Consider the following 22399-nt stretch of genomic DNA (forward strand, 5'->3'; position numbering starts at 1 on the left):
GGACTCCATGACATCCATCCCTCCCCCCCTTCAGCCCCCACAGCATTCTGTGGGAACCCCACCTACAGCAGTCACCCCGAAGCATTGGGATAACTCCTCTACGTCCTTCTCTAATAACTGCTGGGGGAACTTGGTGCAGACTTTTTCCTCTCAAGCTTCCATGGGTTGTTCGCACACAGCACTCAGAGGTTCAAGTCATCCACAGCTGGGTTCCACTGTGGTTTCCAGGAACTCAAAGCTCACTCAGCCTTCAGAGGTGAACATTCAAAGGGTTTTCAAACTGGCCACGTCTCCTCCTGGGAGTGCAGTAGTCAATTCATTCACCTGTTTCCGGATGTCCTCTTTTGTAGTTTTCCTGATTGGCTGACTGGGTATGTGCACGGGGCTTTGCGACTGGGACTCTTCAGTCACGCCATACACTGACTAGAGAAGAAGCAACAAGATAGAATCATGCACCCTCAGAGTTGCAGGGCGCTTTAGGGGCAGGCACTGCAAGAGCTCTTTTGATGCTTCCAGTCCCCTTGGTGACATCCTGACAATAAGTGATCAGCCTCTGTGCAAATTTCTACAGTGAGGGGACCTCTTCCTCTTGAGGCAGCTTGTCCCATCTTTGGGCTACCACTGTTAGAAGATCTTTCCTCTCACTAAACTGCAACAGTCTCTTGAATATCAGCGTGTCTCCAAATATGGTCCTAGACCATCCACAAAGAATCATCTGGGGGTACTTGGTAAAGATGCACATTGCTGAGCCCCACCCCCGACCTACTGAATCAGAGTCTTTGTGGGTGGGGTTTGGGAACCTGCACTTTTATCAAATGGCCCAGGTGATTCTGAGGCACAAGAAAGTTCAAGAACAACTGTTGAAAGTTAGGCACGAAAGATCCTCTCTAGATTTTCTCTTCCCCAGCAGATGACAATGCCCATCTGGTACAAATTTGCGATGGCAGGGTTTCAGATTCTTTCTTTTTCAGCCAGCTTTCTGGCCTCAGTTTCTCCTCATGCTATGGCTTCTTATTAAGCAGTTTCCTTGTGCTGGAGACAGATGAAAGACAATCTTTGCTTTGAGAATGAAATGAAACCCCAAAGGCTATATAATGTATAGCTGAAATCTATAAAATCAAGAGGGGCTCAGATAGAGAGGATGTGAGCCCCATGAAATTCTGGAATATTAGAATTAGGGGGCCCTTAAAGATTAATTGAGGATGTCTTAAGACTAACGTCATAAAGTCTAATACCTACAAGGGCATAACTATTTCAGTAAAGAATAAAATATGTAAGTAGATTCAAGAAGTTGATATATATATATATCATGTCGTGTGTATGTGTGTTTGAAAAAATGAGAGCATTGGTCATTACAAGAAATAGGAATGTCTGAGGGCTCATCTCTAACCTCCTGAAATTAATAGTATGGGGGACAGACACGTTCTCCCACAATATGGTCCTTGGTGTCATGGTGAGGTTGGGATATACCAGTTGTGGGGCAGGCTGAGTGTGGCACCCTTGAGTATGTCATGCCATTGCCCCTTCCAGGAGAGTGAAACACAAATAAATGACGGTTGGCACATTCACAGTTGGGTATGATGGTGATGTGAATTTGGCTGATCTAGATACATAAAAGACTTTCAAAGTATTAAGCTCACCTTCACCCATGGCACTTGGATACTTTTTGTTCCTTTAGTTTCTTTTCCTCCAATTGCTATTTACCCTGCACACCTCAGCACACTTGAGCCTGCTTTGGAAGCCCTCAGGAAGCTCCCGGTCTGGTGTCCCCTCCTGGCCCCCTGGTGCCATCCAGCGCTTCCCTCACACAGCCCTCCTAACTGCCTGGGGGTTCGCCTCCCCCCACCCCAGTTGTGGGCTTTGTGACGACTCATCACTGTATTTCAGCAGCAAGAACGGTGCCAAGTACACATCGGCCACTCCACAAATATTTGTAGAATGAATGAATGAAATTGTTTCAAAGGACAAAACGGGGTAGAATTAACAAATAGCAAACAACTGTTTGAACAGTACCAGAAACAGAAAGGCTATTTGCGTCAAGAATTTTTAATTCAGCTAAACTAGCGAACCTTTTTAACCTTTTGTGGGTTCTTCAGACGCCGGCATTTTCTGATATCCATTTCTGTTGTGTTCACACACCCTGGCTGAGAAAAAAAAAATCATTATATAAACTGCTAAGTGAAAATCACACCTTCCAGTGTGACCCAAGCGACACCACCAGACCCAGTCTTTGTCTTTCCGATTACAGATATTACATGATTATCTCCACTTGGCCACTTACAATTCCTTTTACAAAGATTTTTTTGGGGGGGGGTATTATCTTTTTTTTAAATTTTTTTATTGTTATGTTAATCACCATACATTACATCATTAGTTTTTGATACAAAGATGTTTTTTCTTCAGTATGTGTTCCTGCACGGAGTCCCCATATGAAATATCAAAGCCTACCTCCCACTATCTAGGGGTGACATGTAGAGGGTAGAGTGTATAGTTTATAAGAGTGAACTTTTTTTTTTTTAAGATTTTTATTTATTTGACAGAGAGAGACACAGTGAGAGAGTGAGCACAAGTGGGAGGAGGAACCGAGGGAGAAGCAGGCTCCCCACTGAGCAAAGAGCCAGATGCGGGACTTGATCCCAGGATCCTGGGATCATGACCTGAGCCAAAGGCAGACGCTTCACCGACTGAGCCCCCCAGGCACCCCAAGAGTAAACTTCTTATTCGGAGTGGCCAGATAGTTTCAGCCACAGCCTTTGTTCCTACATGTTACTCGACCATCTACCAACAATCCAATATCACGCTGGGGAATTACTTTTTGGGTTTTGCTTTTAACCAGCTTTTAGGAAGGGCTGACATAGGTTCCCCATTCTAGTTCCATTTCATGAGGAAAATGCAAGATTTGTTTTAATCATAGGAAATTAGAAATACTCATTACTTCTAACCTCATTATGCATGGATTTTGTATTTGTGAATTCACCTATGAGCTAAACTTTATTCATAACCTCCAAGTCCCTATTTGTGGTGCATTTGTGATCATTTGTGGACACGGGCAAAGCAGCAAAAATCATGAGCGGCCCGATGTGGTGTTCCCAAGGAGGTTGACTAAGCTGAGGCTCTGCCTTCTTGTTTCATCTCTTACTGTAAACGAATGTCCTTTTGACAGTCTATTTAGGCCCACCTTTTCCACAGTTCTGTGCTTTTTGTTGGTTTTGCTGTTTAACATGGCCCCCGAGCACAGTGTGATGTGCTGTCTGGTGTTCCTATGTGCAAGAGGGCTGTGGGGTGCGTGACAGAGAACACAGGTGTGTCAGGCAGAGAACACTGGTGGCCCTGAATTAAGTATTCATAAATCAAGAACATACTTTAAATAAGATGTCTTTAAACAGAAACAGGCTTTAGACATGGTTACCTATTGATTAGTTGAAAAGACTGTGACCAGAGGCTCACGGAAACCTAACCCTGTAGGTCTCCCTGGATAATGGCTCAGCATTGGCTAATTCAGTGTGCATGGCTACTTTGCAGAACATAGCTACCGTGAATACTGACAATGGGCCGCATTTGAGGAAGATCATTCTACAATTTAGAGTCGAGTGACAGTAGAAATGGAAACTGCTTATTGAAAGTGAGGGGATGGAGAAACATCTATCATGCAAATGGATAGCAAAAGAAAGCCAGATTTAGCTCTACTGATATCAGACAACTAGACTTAAAACCAAAGACAAACGAGAGGTGAAGAAGGGCACTGTATCATAATAGAGGGGACAATCCAACAAGAAGTTCTAACAACTGTAAATATTTACGCACCCAATTTGGGAACACCCAAATATATTTTAAAAAAACCCCAGAAACTGCTTATTTTGGGGCTGCAAACTTCTGGGGCCCAGAGGTCCCAGGGGGAATTCTCACGGTTCTCCCTTCCCAAGTCCATATTTTCATGGATGAATAAGTCTTAAAAGCTGGAACTGACATACATTCCAGACAATCTACCGAGATTATATCGACTGAATGTCAAAACCAATTTCACAAAGTTTAGCAATGCTCTTTAATTTTAAAGAATGAGACACCTGGTGGCTAAAGACAGTCTTTTCTTTCAAGTGAAGGAAGAGGGCAACAAAACAAAACAAAACAAAACAAAAACATAAAGAAACAAGCACAGCTTTCTCACCACTGGCCTGTGCACATCCCAAAAGGCCCGTTCTTGACTATCCAAAATTTTCCTTTCCGTCTTGTCCTTTTTCCGATCTATCCTGAAAGAATGAAGAAAGGAAATCAGAGGCTCCTGTTTCTAGGAGCTTAGTGCACACAGGGCTACTGGCATCTGTGTGGTCCCTGCTCTTTGCAGAGCTGTAACATAGGGGTGGACCATTCCCTCAAGAGAACCTTAAGAAGTCCACACGTGGGAAGAGTACTTGTTTTAGGCTGGACTGCAAATCATCATAGATGTGGACTGAACATTGTGGGCCTAAGGAGAGAACCAGAATCCAACTGTTTATGTGAATGATTAAGATTGATATTATTCAGAACTGAATTATCCATGGACATGCCCCCATCAAAGTGGACCCTGTGTATTCAAATTATAGGAAAGAATATAACCATGGGCTTGCAGTGTTTCATCCTCAAATTCGAGAGTTTGCTTTAGATTCAGTTAATAGAAATGTCTTCAAAATACTGCAATTGCATGTTTTAAAAGTCACTTAAAGCATCTAGCTTTCTAAAAGCAGAGGAATAGCCCTAACATGTGACAAGATCCAGAAGACAAATATCACCGGCCTCAGCTGGGGGAGGTACAAACTGCAGGAGGTAAATGACAGGTGACAAAGACAGATTCTTTATGGTCTGATCAGTAAATAGATAAGAGGTTTTTTTTTTTTAAGGCCTATATTACTTCATATCACCTTTCTAAGTAAAAAGTAACAGATTAATTGTTGTGTAACTTCTGGTTCTTGGCTCTCTTGGGAGCACTTCAGTTTACTAGCCTGAAATAAACCATAATCACCCTCTGATTTTTGTGATAATTACTGTGTACTTCAACGGCCCACAATTATAATGTAATCACGAACTTAATCAAAAAAGTTAATCGAGAAATACCGTATATGTAGAAAGTGACAATTTCCCCTCCTTTTTCAACATGCGATGCTGGGTGATCCTCAAAGTGCAAATTAACTCTCCTCTTTGCTTCGCAGTGGCTTCTGAGTACACAGGCTCGTTTCTGCCGTCTCCTCCCCCCCTCAACCCCCCCCCCCCACTTTCTCTTTCCTCAGGGGCCACAGCTCCTCCAGCTCAGCACAGCATCCCGTGCCCAGTGCCCACCTCCCTCCTGGCTGCTGGCAGCATGAGGCATGGTCTGCAGGCGTGTGGAATCGTGGCAGAGGGGCAAGGCAGAGACTGCAGAGGGAGGGGGAGAGCCATGGCACCATGTTGGCCACCAGACCCAAAGTCCTTGGGTCATTTCGAACTATGACCACACCTGTGACCCAGCCCAGGGTGATGGGCTGCAATGCTGCCCCCAGAGTGCGGAGGGGTGCTGCTCAGGGACAAAGCAGCGTTCAGAGAAAAGGTGCTCGCCTTTGCCTAGCTCAGTGTCCCTTTCTCATCTCCTCCTCTGTCCCATTTCTTCTGTTAACACTCCCGGCTAAATCAGAGATCATTGTTGGAGAGGGCAAGAGAGAACCCAACCTGAGCAAGTTCATTTCCTAGAATTGAAAGGATGTGGTTGACAACTATGTTTATGGGTGGGGGCCAGGTATTGGCCACTTATTATGTTTCCTTAGAGAGGTAGGAATTTCCACTGTAGTCCCTGGGAGGGAAAAGTATGGGGAAACACTTCAGCTAGTCTTTCATCTCCTGTACTCCGGGGGAGAAAGAGGGCCTTCACTTTGTTGGTGGATCTGAAAGAAGAAATTGAGAAAGCTCAGGTCGGTCCTTTCTGGGCCCTGTGTGGGTCAGCCTGTTCTCAGGATGCCTGTCCTCTGCATGCAGTGACCTTACAAGGGGTCAACTCTGCCCTGTAAGGTGTGGGGTTCTGCAGATATTTTGCTCTGTTCAGCATGGACGAGTTGAATTCCAGGGTAAAGATCTGTCGTCACAGATCCAAAGTCACGCCCTAGAACCTGGCTTTTATCAGTAATAATCTTAACACACTGGACTCCAACATCTGACTTTTGTGCCTTATTTTTGATGTGCTTAACCCCTCCCCTCAGGGGGGAAGGAAGAGGAGCTGGCCTCCCTAAACTCCAACATGTTTTCCTATGAAGAGAGAATCTCCAGAAAAGTGGGTCTGATGTTTTTCAGCCCCTGAGCACAGAAGACTACTTGGAAATCTCTTTAGGAAATAGGAACATCTTCTAACCAGATTTCTACATTGGAAAGCAAGCCCACTGCCTGCTAGAACACATGCTTTTGAAGTTATTTCAGAGTGCCATTGATTTCAAAGAAATCAAAGAAACTTATCCATCTTGACTTTGATTTCTACTCTGCTGCTCTCATGCAAGACGACAGCATTTGACCGGCCGTAGCTGGCCGGCCGTGGAAGGAAACCACTCTCAAACCACCTCCACATTCCAGAGAGTCTTTCTCTCTTTTCCAGGGTCGCTGTCAAGTTCACCTACTTCACTTGTGCTTCTGCTTGCATAAAGATGAATTCCCACTTCCTTGCAAAGGCCCTCTGGAGTCTTGCTAAGTTTTCCTAATGAGAAATGAAAATCAACGAGAAGGCATTAATCTTTGTAAGTTTGCACACTGACACCTATGCTTATTAGAAGGCAGTCATCTATTTTGGTTACTCTCCACAGAATAGCAGCGCCCCACTTTAAATCCACTGGATGCGAACCCAATGTGATATTGCACCAGACCCTGCTGTACAGAGTAGAACTATTAATATTCATTTACACACCCATTAAATCTGAAATCTCCGTGGTTCACCTGATTCCTCTTCTCTTGTGTGTTTTATATGAACTTGTCGTCACCGTCACTGAAGATAAGGAGAAGGGTTTGTGGCTATTCATGCAGGATTTGGGGAAGGGATGAGGGGGCTCTTTGTAGCCTATTGGACATCTCCAAGAGCAAAGGCAAGAAGGGATTTCTCAAGACTCATTTTCCAGCAAGCAGGGGCCCGGGAAGGCAGCAGGAAAGGAAAACGTTGATGACCTGGCATTCATGCCTTTGAAAGTTCAGATTCAAAAGAGGGAGAAAAGGGAATGTCTATATTTGTGATGTTCATGAAAGGAAAACCCAAAAACAGAAAGAAAGAAAAGGCATCCAGGATTGCCTTTAGAGGAAGAGGGGAGAAGCCTTTTCTCTAAGCCTGTGGTCTCTCCTGAAGGCACAATGGGACAGTGGTTGGTGGGGGGGTGTTTGACGGGTCTCCTAATGATCCACCTAATTCTGATGGAATGCAAGGACAGAGCCCACATTATGCTATGTATTTTCATAGAGCTCATGCCAACACTAATTGATTACTCTCATTAGTAGGTTATTAATATAAAAGGAGCTTCAGTTGAAGATCAACACACATAAACTAAACTCAGTTATTACCAAGGCTCAGTGTACGAATATCTCAAAAAAACCTGTTCCTTTGATTCTTCCACTGTTAATAGGAAGCAAAGCTGGTGATACCTACCCATCAGTCAATTCAGGAGCAGTTATTTAAATTATGAACAGTCACACCATGGAATACGAGGCAACAATCAAAATCAATAATGTAGATTATTGTTACTGACATGGAAAGATTCTCAATATACTTACAGCATATGATTGGGGAAAGAAGCAGCTTACAGAATAATGCTCAGGGTATGATTCAAGTTTTTGTTTTTGTTTTTGTTTTTTTAAGGAAAAAATGTATGTACAGAAGAAAGATTAGGGGGGAAGGATTACAGGTTCTTTCCCCTCCTTTCTTTGCTGTTGAATTTTTGGCTTTACAAAGAGAATATGTCATCAGAAAAAAATGAATAACATTACTGAATTTTGAAAACAAAATACTTTTTAAATTTTCTAACCCACTTTTAGGCAGAACTGCAACCTGAAAGAACATCTTAATGCCATATTCTTTACAAATACCAAAACAGAATATTATACAGCAAAAGAGGAGAAAACTGAATAAAATATATCGGGAGTTGATGCTATCTTGTTTCTGTGTAGGACCTTTTTTATGACATGGAAAATCTGGGGAAGAGAGACACAGGGAGGCCAGGCCACACGCTTCTGCAGGCTACGTCTTTTGGACAGGTCATGTTAGGGAAGGGATGTAGCACCTTGTACTGGGTGCACAGAAGTGGGAGAGCAGATTCTGAATGAGGGGTGATGGCTGGCACAAGAGGCCTGATGGGGACAGGAACTGGGTGCCCAGGATGCTCAGATCCACAGAATAGCCATGCTAGGGTTTGCTTGGGAAGATCATAATGTTCCAACATATTTACGTGTAATGGCTCCCATTGATAAGCACACTTTGGCCAGGTCCTGAGGCCCTGGGTCAACTGAACCATGTCCTCCAGAACTGTTTCCCCACTGGCTTATGCACAAATCCCCAAGAGTGACAAAGCCTGGTGCAGTGGGCCTCACACTTATTGTGGGAAACTGAGACAGCGTGCAAGGGATGTTTGGAAGGAAGGAGCTGGAAGTCCTGTTAGTGCTGGATTACCGGGGAAGGATTCCTCACTGCCCCCCAGGGCTGCCCCTCCCCCTCGCCGCCAGCCTGTCAGTCATTTCACAGCTCCGCAGCTGCCGTACCTTCTGGAGGGTATGTGAAAATCTGGCCCATTTCCTAGATTTTCTGTGACCCATATAAAGGTTGGTTTGGGGGAAAGGTGGTGCAGGGGGAGAACTGGGAAGGTCTGTACTTCATCTGACATGTATCTTATCTTCTGGATTAGATCTGGTCCTTAGATTCTACTGCCAAGAAAGGCAGAGCTGGGTTTAAAGATGCAATTAAAAATTGCATCTTTTTAAAGTAAGTTTTAAAAATTCTCGTATTACCCCCCTTTTCTTTTCTTTTGGTGTACAGCTGTATGCATTTTAACACACGTATAGATTAGATCCCTGGAACGACCACCACAATCAGGATACAGAATAGTTCCATCATCCCCAAAAAACTCCCTGTGCTGTCTCTGTATAGCCACATCATACCCCCACCTGTAACTCCCAGCAACCAGCGGTCTGTTCTCTCTCATGATAGTTTTGTATTTACGAGAATGTCAAATAAATGGAGTCACACAGTTTGAAATCTTTTGAGACTGGCTTCTTTCATTCCACGTAATGTCTGGAATACTCATCCAAGTGGTCGTGTGGATCAACAGTTTACTCCTTTTCACCACAGAGGAATATTCCCCTGAATGGACATACCAATGTTTATTTATTTATTTTTTTAAAGATTTTATTTATTTATTTGAGAGAGAGAGAGAGAATGAGAGATAGAGAGCACAAGAGGGAAGAGGGTCAGAGGGAGAAGCAGACTCCCCGCCGAGCGGGGAGCCTGATGTGGGACTCGATCCCGGGACTCCAGGATCAAGACCTGACCCGAAGGCAGTTGCTTAACCAACTGAGCCACCCAGGCGCCCGGACACACCAATGTTTATTTCACCATTTACCTCCTAAAAGCACCTTTGGGTTGTTTCCAGCTTTTGCTTACCACAAGCAGAGCTGCTATACCCAGGTTTGTGTGTGAACAGAAGTTCTGATTTCTCTGGGTATGTATGTAGGAGTGGGACTGCTTGGTTATATGGGAAGTGTATGCTTTACTTCGTAAGAAACTGCCAAACCATTTTCCAGAGTGGCTGTGCCATTCTGCATTCCCACTTGGCATTCCCAGGACTTTTTATTTTGGTTAATCTAACAGATCTGTAGGGGCATCTCACCCTGGATTTAATCTTTATTTCCCTAATGGCTGCTGATGGGGAACATCTCTTAATGTGTTTATTTGTCCTCCCTAATGTTCTCTTTGGTGAAGTATCTGTTCAAGTCCTTTGCCCATTTTTGAGCTGTTTGTTTTCTTATTGCTGAGTTTTAAGAGCTCCTTATACAAAGATGCAATTTTATTGGATGGTAAGAAGAGGTGAGAATCAAGGAGGGGAGATAAAAGGGACTTCCTTTCCACTGTCTGAAAGGGACTAGGGAGAGAAAAGAGGCAACAGAAGCGGAAACAGAGCTGCAGATACGGTTTTACTCTCCTCCCACACCTAAACTGAAAAATAACCATACTTACTGCTTCATAATCTGCCAATTCCAGCCTTGCTTTATTCTGCATTGTCCTCTTACAGAGATAGATGGCTGAGGGAAGAAGAGAAATTACATGTGCAAAACCTGCAGTGCGGTAGCGTTAAAAATCCATCCATCCATCTGTCCGTCTGCTCATCCAGCCAGCCATCCAGCCAGCCCTCCCTGTGTGCCCGGTGCTGTGCTGTGCAGAATTTGCTTCTGTGTGGAAGCCATGGCACCTAACCTCCAGGAATCTTCCTGCAGCTCAGGATTGGATGAGGAGTCCATCTTCCAAGTCTTGACCGTTCCCTTTCATCCTCCTTATACTCTGTTTCACCCCAGGCATCCCTCACCAGGGTCATCTTTTACAAATATGATCATGTTACCTCCTCCACTCCCTGCACTGCTTCCTCAGTGACCTCAGAAGAACCGTCAGGCTCCTTAGGGTGGCAGGCTTGGTTCTTTAAGATCCAGTCTGCTTACTTTGTCAACCTCTTCCTTCCCTGCCTCACTTTCAGTTCCACTCTTCTGCCCATGTGTTCTCTGCTAGGAAAGGCCTTTCCACTTCCCTCTTTTTTTCCTCTCTCTGGCAACCTCCTACTAATCTTGGAAGACTCAGCTCTGTGTTCTGGATAGCATCTACCTACCCTCACCCATGAAACTTAATTCCAGTGCACGGTAATCATGGGTTTACTAGACTGTCCCCGGCTCTAGGCTGAGGGCTCTTCAAGGGCAGAGGGTGTGTCCTACTCAGCTTGAATCCCTACACTTAGCACCAGTGTGGCCCACCAGGTGGAGTGCATGAACAGTGCAAAAGGAGGACAATTTGGGTCTCTCTTTCCAAGCTAAGGAAGGGTTCTTGGCCCTCAGTTGCCAGAGGATTCTTTCTGAAACCTGCTTTCATCACTTCCTCTCCCTACTTCTGCTTCTTCAGTATCTCCCTCCTTCTCCAGTGCCAAGTAGAATGACCCAGGGAAGACAATAGATGAGTGGTATGAATGAGATTTAGGATGACCAGAAGAGAGGGTCAGAGAGGACCTGTGGTTGACCCGTGGTTCGACAACTTAGTTATACTAGGAGATCTAGTCAACTAACTCCTTGCTGGATCAACCAATCTCCTCCATGCAGTTTGAAAAATGTGCTCATGGCAGCTTACAATATGCTGGAACCCTGTGGCTGGCAGCCTGCTCTGGTATGTTCATGCTTCTGCTCACTCCAGTGGAGTTGTATGTAAGATTCAGTCAGTTGTGTTTGTTCTCAAATCTGTTTATGTCAAGCATACCTGTTATTTTAATAATGTAAGTTCCCTAAATATTACATTTCACTGATGAAATTAATGTGAAAAGAGAGAGTTGTTGTTTTTGTGAAGACCCAGGTGAATGGTTCAGAACAACCTGATAAAGAAGAGTTGGCTAAGACAATTGCTCATGAGTTTGGTAGAGGTGAAATAACTGAAAAAATGGGGAAAAATAAAAATAATCTGAAAGGGGTCAACATATAGATTCTTTCAAAAATGTTTTTAAATTCTTGATGCACTTTAAAGATGCCCAAACTGGACGGTTTATCTTGAGTGTGTAGCTAAGAAAGAAACTTATATCATTGGGGTCCGTAATCGAAGAGAGTCTTTGGTCCTATCTCAAGAAGCTGTCAAATGATTGTTCCTTTGTATGGCTTATGTTGATATGAAGTGATTCGGTATGAATGTATCTCCTCTTCATAATCCTCCACTTACCAGCTTTTCCAGAGAACCAGGCACCCATAGCTCTCCATAACGTCTGAAAGCAGCATCTGCTCTATTACAAGGTACCTCCTTCATTCTCTTGGACCACCGTTAAGGCAGCCTGTGGAATTGGGGGCTACTAGAGAGGAAGCCTGTTCACCAGCCCCACCACGCTGGTCTCGTTGACCCAGGCGCAGAGCTGCTCAGTGGAGGTGAAAGCTGCTTTGACAATGCTATCCCAAGCAGTGTTTTGTACTGGATAAACGTAAGACGTAGGGAAGTCCAGCCCAGGTTGGGCTATGAGCTTTATTTAAGCAGAATCATCCTGAGAAATTTCTAACCCGTCTGGGTCAGAATGGGCCAGCTGGGTTATAAAGTAAAATACCCTGCAAGGAAGGCAAAGCTGGCACCATTCCTGATGACCATGAGCTACTTGGTCACATGCTTTCTGCTTGCTTTCCCTGTGCCCAATGTCACATGTTAGGGAGTCTGTTCACCACAACTAGGAATGTAGGATGGAGCTGTTGAGTCTAACTTTTCTTTTTTTTTTTTTTAAAGATTTTTATTTATTTATTGAGAGAGAGAGAGAATGGTAGAGAGAGAGCACGAGAGGGAGGAAGGTCAGAGGGAGAAGCAGACGCCCCGCCGAGCAGGGAGCCTGATGCGGGACTCGATCCAGGGACTCCAGGATCATGACCTGAGCCGAGGGCAGTCGCTTAACCAACTGAGCCACCCAGGCGCCCCAAGTCGAACTTTTCTCGGTATAGAACTCGGGGCTTGCCTGTGCTACCATAGTGCCCTTCCACAGTGCTCTTGCTCTAACGCCTAACCCATCAGATGACCGTTGGCAATGACAGCCAGTCCCAACACAGGACATCTGGGGGACTTGCTGTAAGCTCAGATGTGGGTTTTTCTTGGATAGTTAATCTCTCATTGTTAAATCTTTGTCTCCGCACCCTCACACCTGGCAATCCGACCTCCTGGCATCTCACTTGGATGACCCACTGCTGTCAAGGTCACTACATCTCACCTTGATACAAATTGAAACCATTCAAAGTTTCATGAAGTGAATAGCTTCATATAATACACATGTAATTAAACAATAAGAAAATATTGACCTCATCCTACTTCAATGTACTTAAGGGACTGACTCCCTTCTCAAACTTTGTCTTCATGAGTGACATCATTTACCTCAATCTCTTAAACCAGGGAATCCGTATAACATGTATTTCTCTGTGTTCCTCATACCTTCAAATTACTTTTTGGTACAATGGATTTTAGCATCGGAAGTAACCTTGGTGACCAGCAAGCCCAGGCCCCTCATTGTCAGATGGGAAAACCAAAGGCCCAGAGAGGTGAAGTGATTTACCCATAGGCCAGTTAGTGGCAGAGGTGGAATTAACTTTTCCCATAATGACATTCACTGGTCATTCATTCGTTCATTCATTCACCCACTTAAACATTTACTGAGTGCCTTTTATGTGCGTGTTGAGACATCACCATAACAGCAGCTACACCTGTATGAAGCTCACTGAATGTCAGGTGCCATTCTAGAGACTTCCCAAATGTTCACTTACTCAATCCCCATAATGACCCTATGAGGTGGGTTCTGTGATTATCCTCATTTTACAGATGAGGGAAACTTTTCAGGTCATTCCCCATTGTTGAGATTCCCTAAAGCTGCTGCATCCATTCTAAATGCCTCTCCTTGACTCCAATGGCTTTTGGACAAACCTGCCCCTCCCAAACGAGCCAGCCTTCTCAGCCATTCTTCATCAACATGAAACCTCTGAATATGCAGATCAGACTCCTCACCACCCTCTTCCTCCCATCATGCCGCCTCCCCTGGCCTGGAACGCTTAGACGGTAAGACGGAGATTTATTCAAGTCTGTGCCCTAGCAACTGACACAGAGTAGGTGATCAGTAGAGGTTTGTTGGATGAAAGTGTTTGGTTCTTCATCAATCCAAATCACACCTATTCTGAGTTCTTAGCTTTGCTTTCACATCCTCTCTGCAAGAGGGCCACCACAGAACTAATACTGTCAAACTTAATAGTAATAACACTAACCACCATGGTTTCTACTGAGTCCTTACTATGGATCACACACCAAATCGTACAGACATTGCATTTCATTGTAACAAAACAACACTAGGAAACACGTACTATTATTATTATTCTAATTTGCACGTGAAGGTTTTGAGGCACAGAGAGGTTAAATAACTTGCCAAGATCCACACAGCTAGTGGAGCCAGTTGATCGTGAGCCACTGTGGTAAATTCTCTCTTGGTAAATACTTTGATTTTTCTGACCGAACTGCTTTGGAAATGCTGGTGAGTACTTTTGCATCCCGTACCTTGACTTTGGAGAAGTCGAACCAAAGTCGAGGCACAGGAATTCGAAATAATTTTGTTTTAATGAGAACCTGATATAAATTGTTATTTCTATCCTTGTTCATGTGCACATAAAATCATGATGCGGAGAAGCTCCGTAGAGAAAGGGAACCTAATGCCCTGGTGTATGCAGTGCCTGAGAGCCGAAGCTTTATAGGTTCATATTCAAGTAGGTATTTTCATCTTACTAGGGTCTAGTTATCTGGTCCTGCCATCCTCCCCCCGCCCCCCGCCCCTTCACTGCCTATAAGAATATTGGTTTTTACATTCACAAGGGCACATGGCTGCTACATGGATCTGAGCTACAATTACTCAAATTTCCAGTTGGGCTTTCGTGAGCAGTGTTTCAGCCCCAGAAGAATTTGTTTTGTGAATAGCCAAATGCAGCTCTGATTTTGAGTTGGAAGCCTTGCTTATCCACTTATCAGATCCTTAAAGCACAGCCCAGTTCCAGAGGGACCCACCAGGGTGCCTGCAGACAGCCACAGAGACTGTCAGAAGGCCCTTCCCCCTGCGTAAGGATTGTCCTTCAGACCTGAAAACAGAACAACTGTAGCCTTAGTAGGCAATGACTTGTCTGCACCCCACCCTCGGCATTGCTCTCACCTGCTGGCGTTGGGAGTGAGCCAGTCTAGTTCATCGCCAGGTCTCCTGGACAGGCTTCCCTGAACACTACCCAGCTGCACATCTCCCTCCATTCTCTGTAGCAGCCTCTGCCTTCCTGAGCAAGCAATCCTGCAAAGAACCTAGGGAGAAGCTGTGGGTCTCACCAAGTGCCCCAGTCCCAAGGACAGCCACTGTGGACTTAGCAGCCAAGTCAGTGACAAGAACGCTGTGCAAAGGGACAGACCATGAAGGAAGCATGGGCCTGGAAGGCACTCAGATCCGAGTTCCAATTCTGATGCTTCTACTGAGAGTTTGTTAATCACATTTAATGAAGAACCAGAACTGTCAGCCACTATTTACTAATGCCTCAGCTGTGCACGGTGCACCGGGGAATATGAGAGTGAACAGTCCCTGCCTTCCTGGAGCTTACGATTGACTGGGCATCTAGATAAATAGAATGCAAGGGGGATAAGTGTGAGGATGTGGCCTCTCTGAGCCTCAGGTTCTTTATCTAGAGTAGGGGGACAATATAACTTCTTTAGAGGATTGGCATGTGGAAATATTAACCAGTCTCATGGAGAGTATATGGCCAGAATCTAACAGACCCCTGCCTGGACAAAGCTAACTCCCTTCTTGCCATCTCCCAACTTCACCCACTTATTTTCCTTGTCCAGGGTACCTTCTGTACATCCCTCCCTGGTCTGTCTCCCTTCCCCCCTAACTTCTAACTATCAAAAACATCCATGAATTATTAATAAGTCTTAACAAGGATGTGAAAATAGAAAGAACCAGGGGGAGGTGGCCCCTAGATCCAGCCCTCCCTGAAACCCTGTCCCAGAAAGGACTGGTCAGCAGCCACTGTCTTGGCTCTTGGCTCCATAGAATGAGCACATTGGCCAGATTGATAGAATTTTTCTTCCCTTCCACCATTCCCTTCCAAAGGCTGCATCTTTCAGTGTGCTCTGCCTTTCTTCATTATGTGGAACAGGGAGCTTATTACATGTCAATGGTATGAAAAAGATTAAGCAGGACAATGACCCCTCCTCCCTGCGTGACCATCACCCAGACACCAGGCATTTGTCTTCCACTCTCGCAGGAGTGACACTTCTTCACTGCTCACCATAGTCGGTGTTTTCAGGCTCCCAGCAGTTCGAAGGCCAAAAGTACGGGGCCTGCAAAAGAGCACAGGTGTCAGGACTCAGAGGAAGGCGGGCACTTGCCCTCCTCGGCCCGGAGCGAGTGTCCACCCTCTCCAGCACCCAGTGAGGACCCCTCTCGGTGACAGGCTCTGCCCCGTCTCTTTCATGCCGACATCACATCCCCAACTTTCTCCTGTTCTTAATGCAGCTGAGGCTGTCAACATTTTAACCTAGGTATTGAGAAATGAAATCCAAGGTGAGCAAAATAAATGCAAAAATGAGAAACTTAGTTTACAGGGCAAACATTTCTTATCCCAAGACCGGCACAGCTTACTGGGCACACAAGCTCCAAGTTCCTTTTATCCCTTTGAATTGTGTGCCCCTAAAACTGACATGCGGAAGCCTAGCCTGAAGTGTGGCTGTATTTGGAGTAAGGAAGTAATTAAGGTTAAAAGAGGTCACAAGGGTGGGGTCCTGATCCCATAGGATTAGTGTCCTTATAAGAGGAGCCGCCAGAGAGCTTGCTTTCTCTTTGTCTCTGCCATGTGAGGAGGATATAGTGAGAAGGGGCTGTCGGAAAGCCCAGATGAGAGCCCTCATCACAAATCTAACTTGCTAGAACCTTGATCCTGGACTTCCAGCCTGTGGAACAGTGAGAAATAAATTCCTGTTGTTTAAGCCACCCAGTCTGTGGTATTTTGCTATATAGTAGCCAGAGCGGACTGAGATACCCTTTGATGCTGTCTGAAAAACTCCACTCCAAACACCTTGGTGTTGACCCTGACACGGACTCTTATCCTCTGCCCCATTTCCCTATATGACAGGATCTGTGAAAAGGAGAGGAAAATGGTGGGAGGGCTTAGGCAGAGGATAGAAACTTCACACCAGGAAGGCAGCATGACAGAGTAGAAAGATCAAGGACTTTGCCATCGGGCTGACGCACACTCAAATCAAGGCCACCTCCCAGATTTATTAATCCTCAGACACCTCAATGTTCTCATCTGTCAAATGGTTGATATTTACCTCCCAAAAGTTTGTTCTTCAGAATGAATGAGGAAATATGTGGAAACCCCCCACCCCAACAACAAATGGCCCAAATAAAATCTTGTTTGGCCTTCCCAGTGCTGGGGGTAGGTAAGGGTTGCTCCCTTAAATACCCTCAGTTTTGTAGGTAGTTCTAATCTGAGATCAGATGATAAGAGAAGGTTCTTCAGGGAGAGATGCTGGCAGGCCTACCTGGAAACGGTAAAAGGTGCCATCATCCTTCATGGTGAGAACGTGGTCTGAGATCGGAAAGATGTAGCCCTGGGCGGCTATAAGGCTTCCCAAGTGTATTGCTTCAACTGCATGGACAGGGCAGAAGAGAGGAGTATTTAGCAAGCTGTCAGAGTGCAGGTTTCCTTAGCTGGAATGTAAGTCAGGAGGGCAGAAAGGCAACCAGAAATCAACTGTTGTCACCCTCAGGTAACTGCATGATCGATTGACTGATTGACTGATAACCTTTGATATCAATGCACTGGGCTGGATGGGGTGGGTGTCAGTGGTTGGGAAGGGCCAGCATGTGTCTGGGACTCATCTGGATCCCAGCTCTGAGAGTCTGGCTTTGGTTAACTTCCCCCGCAAGACTTCCAGAAGAAAGTAGCTTCACAGTTAAGAGCAGGGCCTCTGGCACATATAGACCTGTACTGAATCAAGTGGGATGTTTCACGTAAGTGCTTAGCAGTGCCTGGTGTTCAGTAGGGGCGGGCAGCCCAGGTTCATGTTGCTAGTTTCACCATTTTTATTCCCCAGCAATGAGCATGTAGCCTCACTGCCCAGAGAGACTCTCGACTCCCATGGCATTCCCCGATATGACAGTCCCACTGGAGAAGAGGAGAGCATTTCCCTTCTCTTATGGACACAGAGTAAAACCTCACTTTCTTAGAAAATTGGAGGAAGGACACTGCAGTGGGGAGTGGCAAAGGGAAGCCGACCTGATAGAAATATGTACATCTTTGCCACAATCAACCCATTGTTTTGTGACTTAGTATCAGCCATAAATAGATTCACGTAATCAATAATTTATATTTATTCTGAGCAGGGCTAAGAAAAAAAATAACAAATCTATATGGTTCTGCCATGCATGATAATCTTTCACAAATATAAAAGTACCCTTCTTGGTAAAAACTAACTTTTGGATATGGAAATTATTGATATGCTTAAGGAATCTCCAGGAATTATTAATTTCATAAGCTCTGAATTTTTTAAAGCAACTTGTTTTGTCTTTACTTGCAGACTTCTCAAGAGGTTATATATAATCCAAGTGTTTTGCTTATTTAGAATCGCCTACCCTTCGGAAATAACTGGAGGAATCAGAATGAAGTTGTATCTTATTTGCTTAGGGATGACCAGTGTGTGTTTTAAAGTCTACCTGCTTCAAGAATCATGGGTCCAGCAAAAAAAAAAAAAAAAAAAAAAAAGAGTTTCATCACTAGCAGCTGCTCCTTCCCCAGGGAAGAGAGCACAACTTCCAGTAAGAAGTTGACTTTCACATCACCAATGTAGGAGCTAGAACTCTCACTTCATCTTCTGTGGTTTTGCTTAGATATATGGCAGACAGGGAGGGAGGGACAGACGTTGGATGAGCCTGACTTCTGGGACTTTGATTTGCCTCTTTTCCACCCTTCTATTCCCAGCTGGTGAACTGTTCTTAACTCCTCCTCATCCATTTCTCAGAAGCCCAAACAGTTCCCAGTAACATGATGTCCTCCCAAGGCCATCTGTGTATAAGAGAGCTTCATAGATATGATCTTTATTAGGTATTATTCACGACTTTTCAGGGAAGCCTCTCATATGAGGGCCAGAGGCCTCCTGAAGCCTATTCCCCTACCACCAGCTGGCTCAGGGCTTTCACAGTACTGCTACCAGTACTAACAATCATAATAAAGCATGTGTCAGAAATACAAGAATTATTGTAGAAGGGCAAAGGACAGAGTGCTACTGGAAGAGAAAAGACCACCATGGAGAAATTACTCCCTAGGCTAAGCATTATAACCAAAGAAACATTGATTTTAAATACATGGGACTAAGCTGGTGGAAATGTATTCGGTCCAGGCTTTACAAGTGGACAATGGCAAGTCCAGGCTGCATGAGGGAAACACATGCTGTAGTTAATTTGGGTTCTTTCCTTAAGAGGATCTGAATTCACAGTTTCCCCCTGTGGATTAAGAGCTTAACTAGATTTAAGAATTTTCACTAGTCATGGAAGTGGCCATTAATCATGATGGTGAACAAGGCTAGTGTCACTTCCATCAGTGACCTGCTTTTGTGGCACTCAGATTTCTGGCAGCTATATTTCCTTGAACGCCATGTAAATTATATTGGTTCTTAGTCAATAGTATATTAGGAGCATCAGATTAAAATAGAGGAAGTCCTGAGCTGACATAGTGACCCCTAGCAAGGAATCACAGACACTTAGAAAGGGCATTAAAAAAAAAAAAAATCTTTAGAAAGCATAGCCATTGGAAGCCATTTAATTTGGGTCAGATAGATCTAATCCCCAAGAACATAAGAATATATTAATGGGTATTTATAAATATGACCTTCAGGCATTGAGGATACTCAGTTAAAACAGGAAGTATATAATAAACTCCAAAAAGTATTAACTAACACAGGGATAGTAAGCTTTACTTATCTGCAATTTTTATTTTTCTGAAACTCCTCATTTTCTAATTATGCTGTGAAAATAAATTTTACTACTTATTTTCTGGTGGGAGGACAGATTTGGAAACTGTTTTATTGGCCAGAGTTTTGTTGTTGTTTTTCTGGTAAGGTTTTCCTAATTGAAATGCACAATTAAGGTTGGAAAAAAAAAATCATTCTTTCACTTCTTGCAGAAGCGGAAAACAGAAGGAGTCTTAGCAAATAATTAGACATCTTAATTGTGGATCAGGCAATCTAATTTTAAGAGCTGGCTCTAGAAGGCTGTTCCATGATAGTTCTACAACTTATCTTTAATTGCTGTGGCTAACGAGAATCCATCTCATTTCACACGTTATTGTACTGGGGTCTTTGGCACTCTAAATAATTGCTCATTTCCTCAAAGGGTGATTTAGATTTAAAGATAGATATTCAGTCAAGAAAATAAATTAATTTTATTTGCAAATAGAGTGATTCCACATCTTGGGATTCATATTTATAAGTCCAGTTCACAGGAGAATAGGAGAATCTGGTCTGGAACTTGTTTATGGGATGTTTCTCAGTACCATGGAGGATAAAGTCAGGGTCAAGTACCTGGGTCCTCGATGCAAAGGTTCTTCATAAGCCACTGCACGATGTCAGTACCTGAAATGATAAAGCAAATTGAACTGAAGACGTCATGGATGTGTACCCTGTGGCAGAAGAAACATGTTTATCTAAGAAAGTCCTAATTCCAACTAGCACACGCCCAGAGAGCTGGGTAATACTGACAATTTTCCATCCTAACTAACCACATCTATCCACTGGGACACTTCCATAGTCACAGTCCTATTTGTTTCCCAAAAAATCCACTTCCGATGACTCAGGACGATCTTGTGTCCACACTTCTAGGGACTATCTACAGGAGACTTCTTGCAAATACAGATTTTGATGACTTCCCAGAGAAAGGCTAGGTGAAGTTTTACCACACCTGGCCCCCAGGATATTTCCTGAGGGAGGAGGCCTCTTCAGCTCCCTACCCTAACTGACAAGGCCTGACCAACACAGGTGACCTTACAGGTCCCTAAAAAAACAAAACAAAACAAAACCCAACAAAAAACAAAACAAAACAAAAAACCTTTAATTTTTCCTGGCATGGGCATATTTTAAATGAAAATGCCCCTGTTTCTGGGGAGAAACTTCTTTGCGTTCACCAAAACGTCTTTCCTCTATTCCTTGGGTCACTAGATAACATTTCTAGACTCTTCTGCAATTGGGTATAGATTGAGTTCTTACAATGGAATATGGCTAGAAATGATGTATCCTGCTTCTAGGCCTGGACCATAAAACTCCCATGTGACTCTGCAAACCCTTCATTCCTTATCTGCTGACTAAACGGAGAGGACCCCCAAGAACCCAGGGGAGGACAGAGCCACAATGTGGAAGGAGCGTGGGCTCCCGAACAACCATAAAAATTGATGCCCGTTTTGGGCTCTGACTTGATTAAAAGATAAACTTTGTTGTGTTAAGCCCCAGAAGTTGGGATTTATCTGTTTTGATATCAAGTACTACCTTAATTAATATAAAATTGTAAGAGTCGGAAGGGACTTTTAAGTCTTATCTACTCCAACCCTAGCCAATACCGGAACTGCATCTATAATACCTCGGACGGGAGGTGCCATGATCTCCACTGGGAAAAACCCTAGTACCTGGGAATCACAGATTCCCCCCTAGACAGGCTGTCCTAGTCAGATCATCTTTGATTTCTCTGAACAGAAATTTGACCCTTTCTAAATTCTTCTCTTTGGACTTAATTTTGCCCTCTGATGATAGAGAAACAAATCCAGACCTCTTGCTCTGGATAGAGTCCATCCGATATACTATCAACATGCTTCTTGAGTTTTCTCCCCTCGAGGTGAAACATACCTGGGTCCCTCAGCTATTTCCTGCCATGACATGGCCTAGAGCCCTTTCCCATTTTGGTCAAAATTCTCTGAATATGTTTCCTTTTGTTTGCCTCCCTTTGAAGATGTTGCACCTAGAGCCAATGTGGGAGTAGAAGAGTCCAAATTTCTGGAAGGTTCTGAACTTCCGGTCTTCTCAGCCATCTCATTTGAAACCAGTGCAGATCTTCAAAGGTGGCTTTGTCACCTCGGGATGGAATGTTTGATGGAAAGCAGCCTGAAAAGGGCAACATTTCTAGATGTCTGAATCCTGTCATGCGTGGGTCTGAGGCTTGGTGTGAGAGAGAGGGTCTGCCCATAGCTCTTCCGGAACAGATTCCCAGCTGAAAACCTGAGAAGCTAGCAGAAGTCTTTAGCGAGCATTGCCCTTTCCCCAGAAATAAAGTTTCCCAGACATGTTCCAGAGGTGAGAGCAGCTCAGGCCTGTTTCTCTCTGGCTCCCTGGAGGGGGAATGAACCTTGCACAGTAGACAACCAAGGCCCCATCCCACTATTTCTGTGCTTCCCCCAGGACTAGCCTCCACTGACACAGCCCAGCAAGTTCCCCCCATGTCAACCTCCAAAGCAGAACTTCTAAGCTTTTCCCCACTCTCGCTCCCGGATGGCATCTATGAGCTAAACTTTGGATCAAAAACCTTCCTATTCATTCACATTCTTTGAGCAAAAGGAGAGAATGTCTGTGTGTGGTTGTGTGTGTGTGTCCATATCCTCCAAATTATACAAGTTCAACATT

The 22399-nt window shown here is 44.3% G+C and overlaps 1 protein-coding gene across 12 annotated transcripts in view; it reads right to left on the minus strand.

Annotated features, from left to right (window-relative positions):
• The window catches only part of RGS6 (regulator of G protein signaling 6), a 582245-nt gene that overhangs the window by 102004 nt on the left and 457842 nt on the right, over nucleotides 1-22399 (minus strand). For 11 of the 12 annotated variants that reach the window (XM_027569202.2, XM_027569199.2, XM_035727884.1 and 8 more), the window contains exons 4-11: nucleotides 20318-20368; nucleotides 17282-17388; nucleotides 16027-16078; nucleotides 10196-10260; nucleotides 6609-6685; nucleotides 4166-4247; nucleotides 2070-2144; nucleotides 325-423 (exon numbers count right to left, since the gene is read on the minus strand). In XM_027569202.2, the coding sequence (XP_027425003.1) occupies nucleotides 325-423; nucleotides 2070-2144; nucleotides 4166-4247; nucleotides 6609-6685; nucleotides 10196-10260; nucleotides 16027-16078; nucleotides 17282-17388; nucleotides 20318-20368 (608 nt within the window). The remainder of the gene's footprint in view (nucleotides 1-324; nucleotides 424-2069; nucleotides 2145-4165; nucleotides 4248-6608; nucleotides 6686-10195; nucleotides 10261-16026; nucleotides 16079-17281; nucleotides 17389-20317; nucleotides 20369-22399) is intronic. The other variant, XM_027569197.2, reaches the window with a different exon arrangement.

Source organism: Zalophus californianus, chromosome 6 (genome assembly GCF_009762305.2).
Source record: "Zalophus californianus isolate mZalCal1 chromosome 6, mZalCal1.pri.v2, whole genome shotgun sequence".
NCBI classification, from domain to species: Eukaryota; Metazoa; Chordata; class Mammalia; order Carnivora; family Otariidae; genus Zalophus; species Zalophus californianus.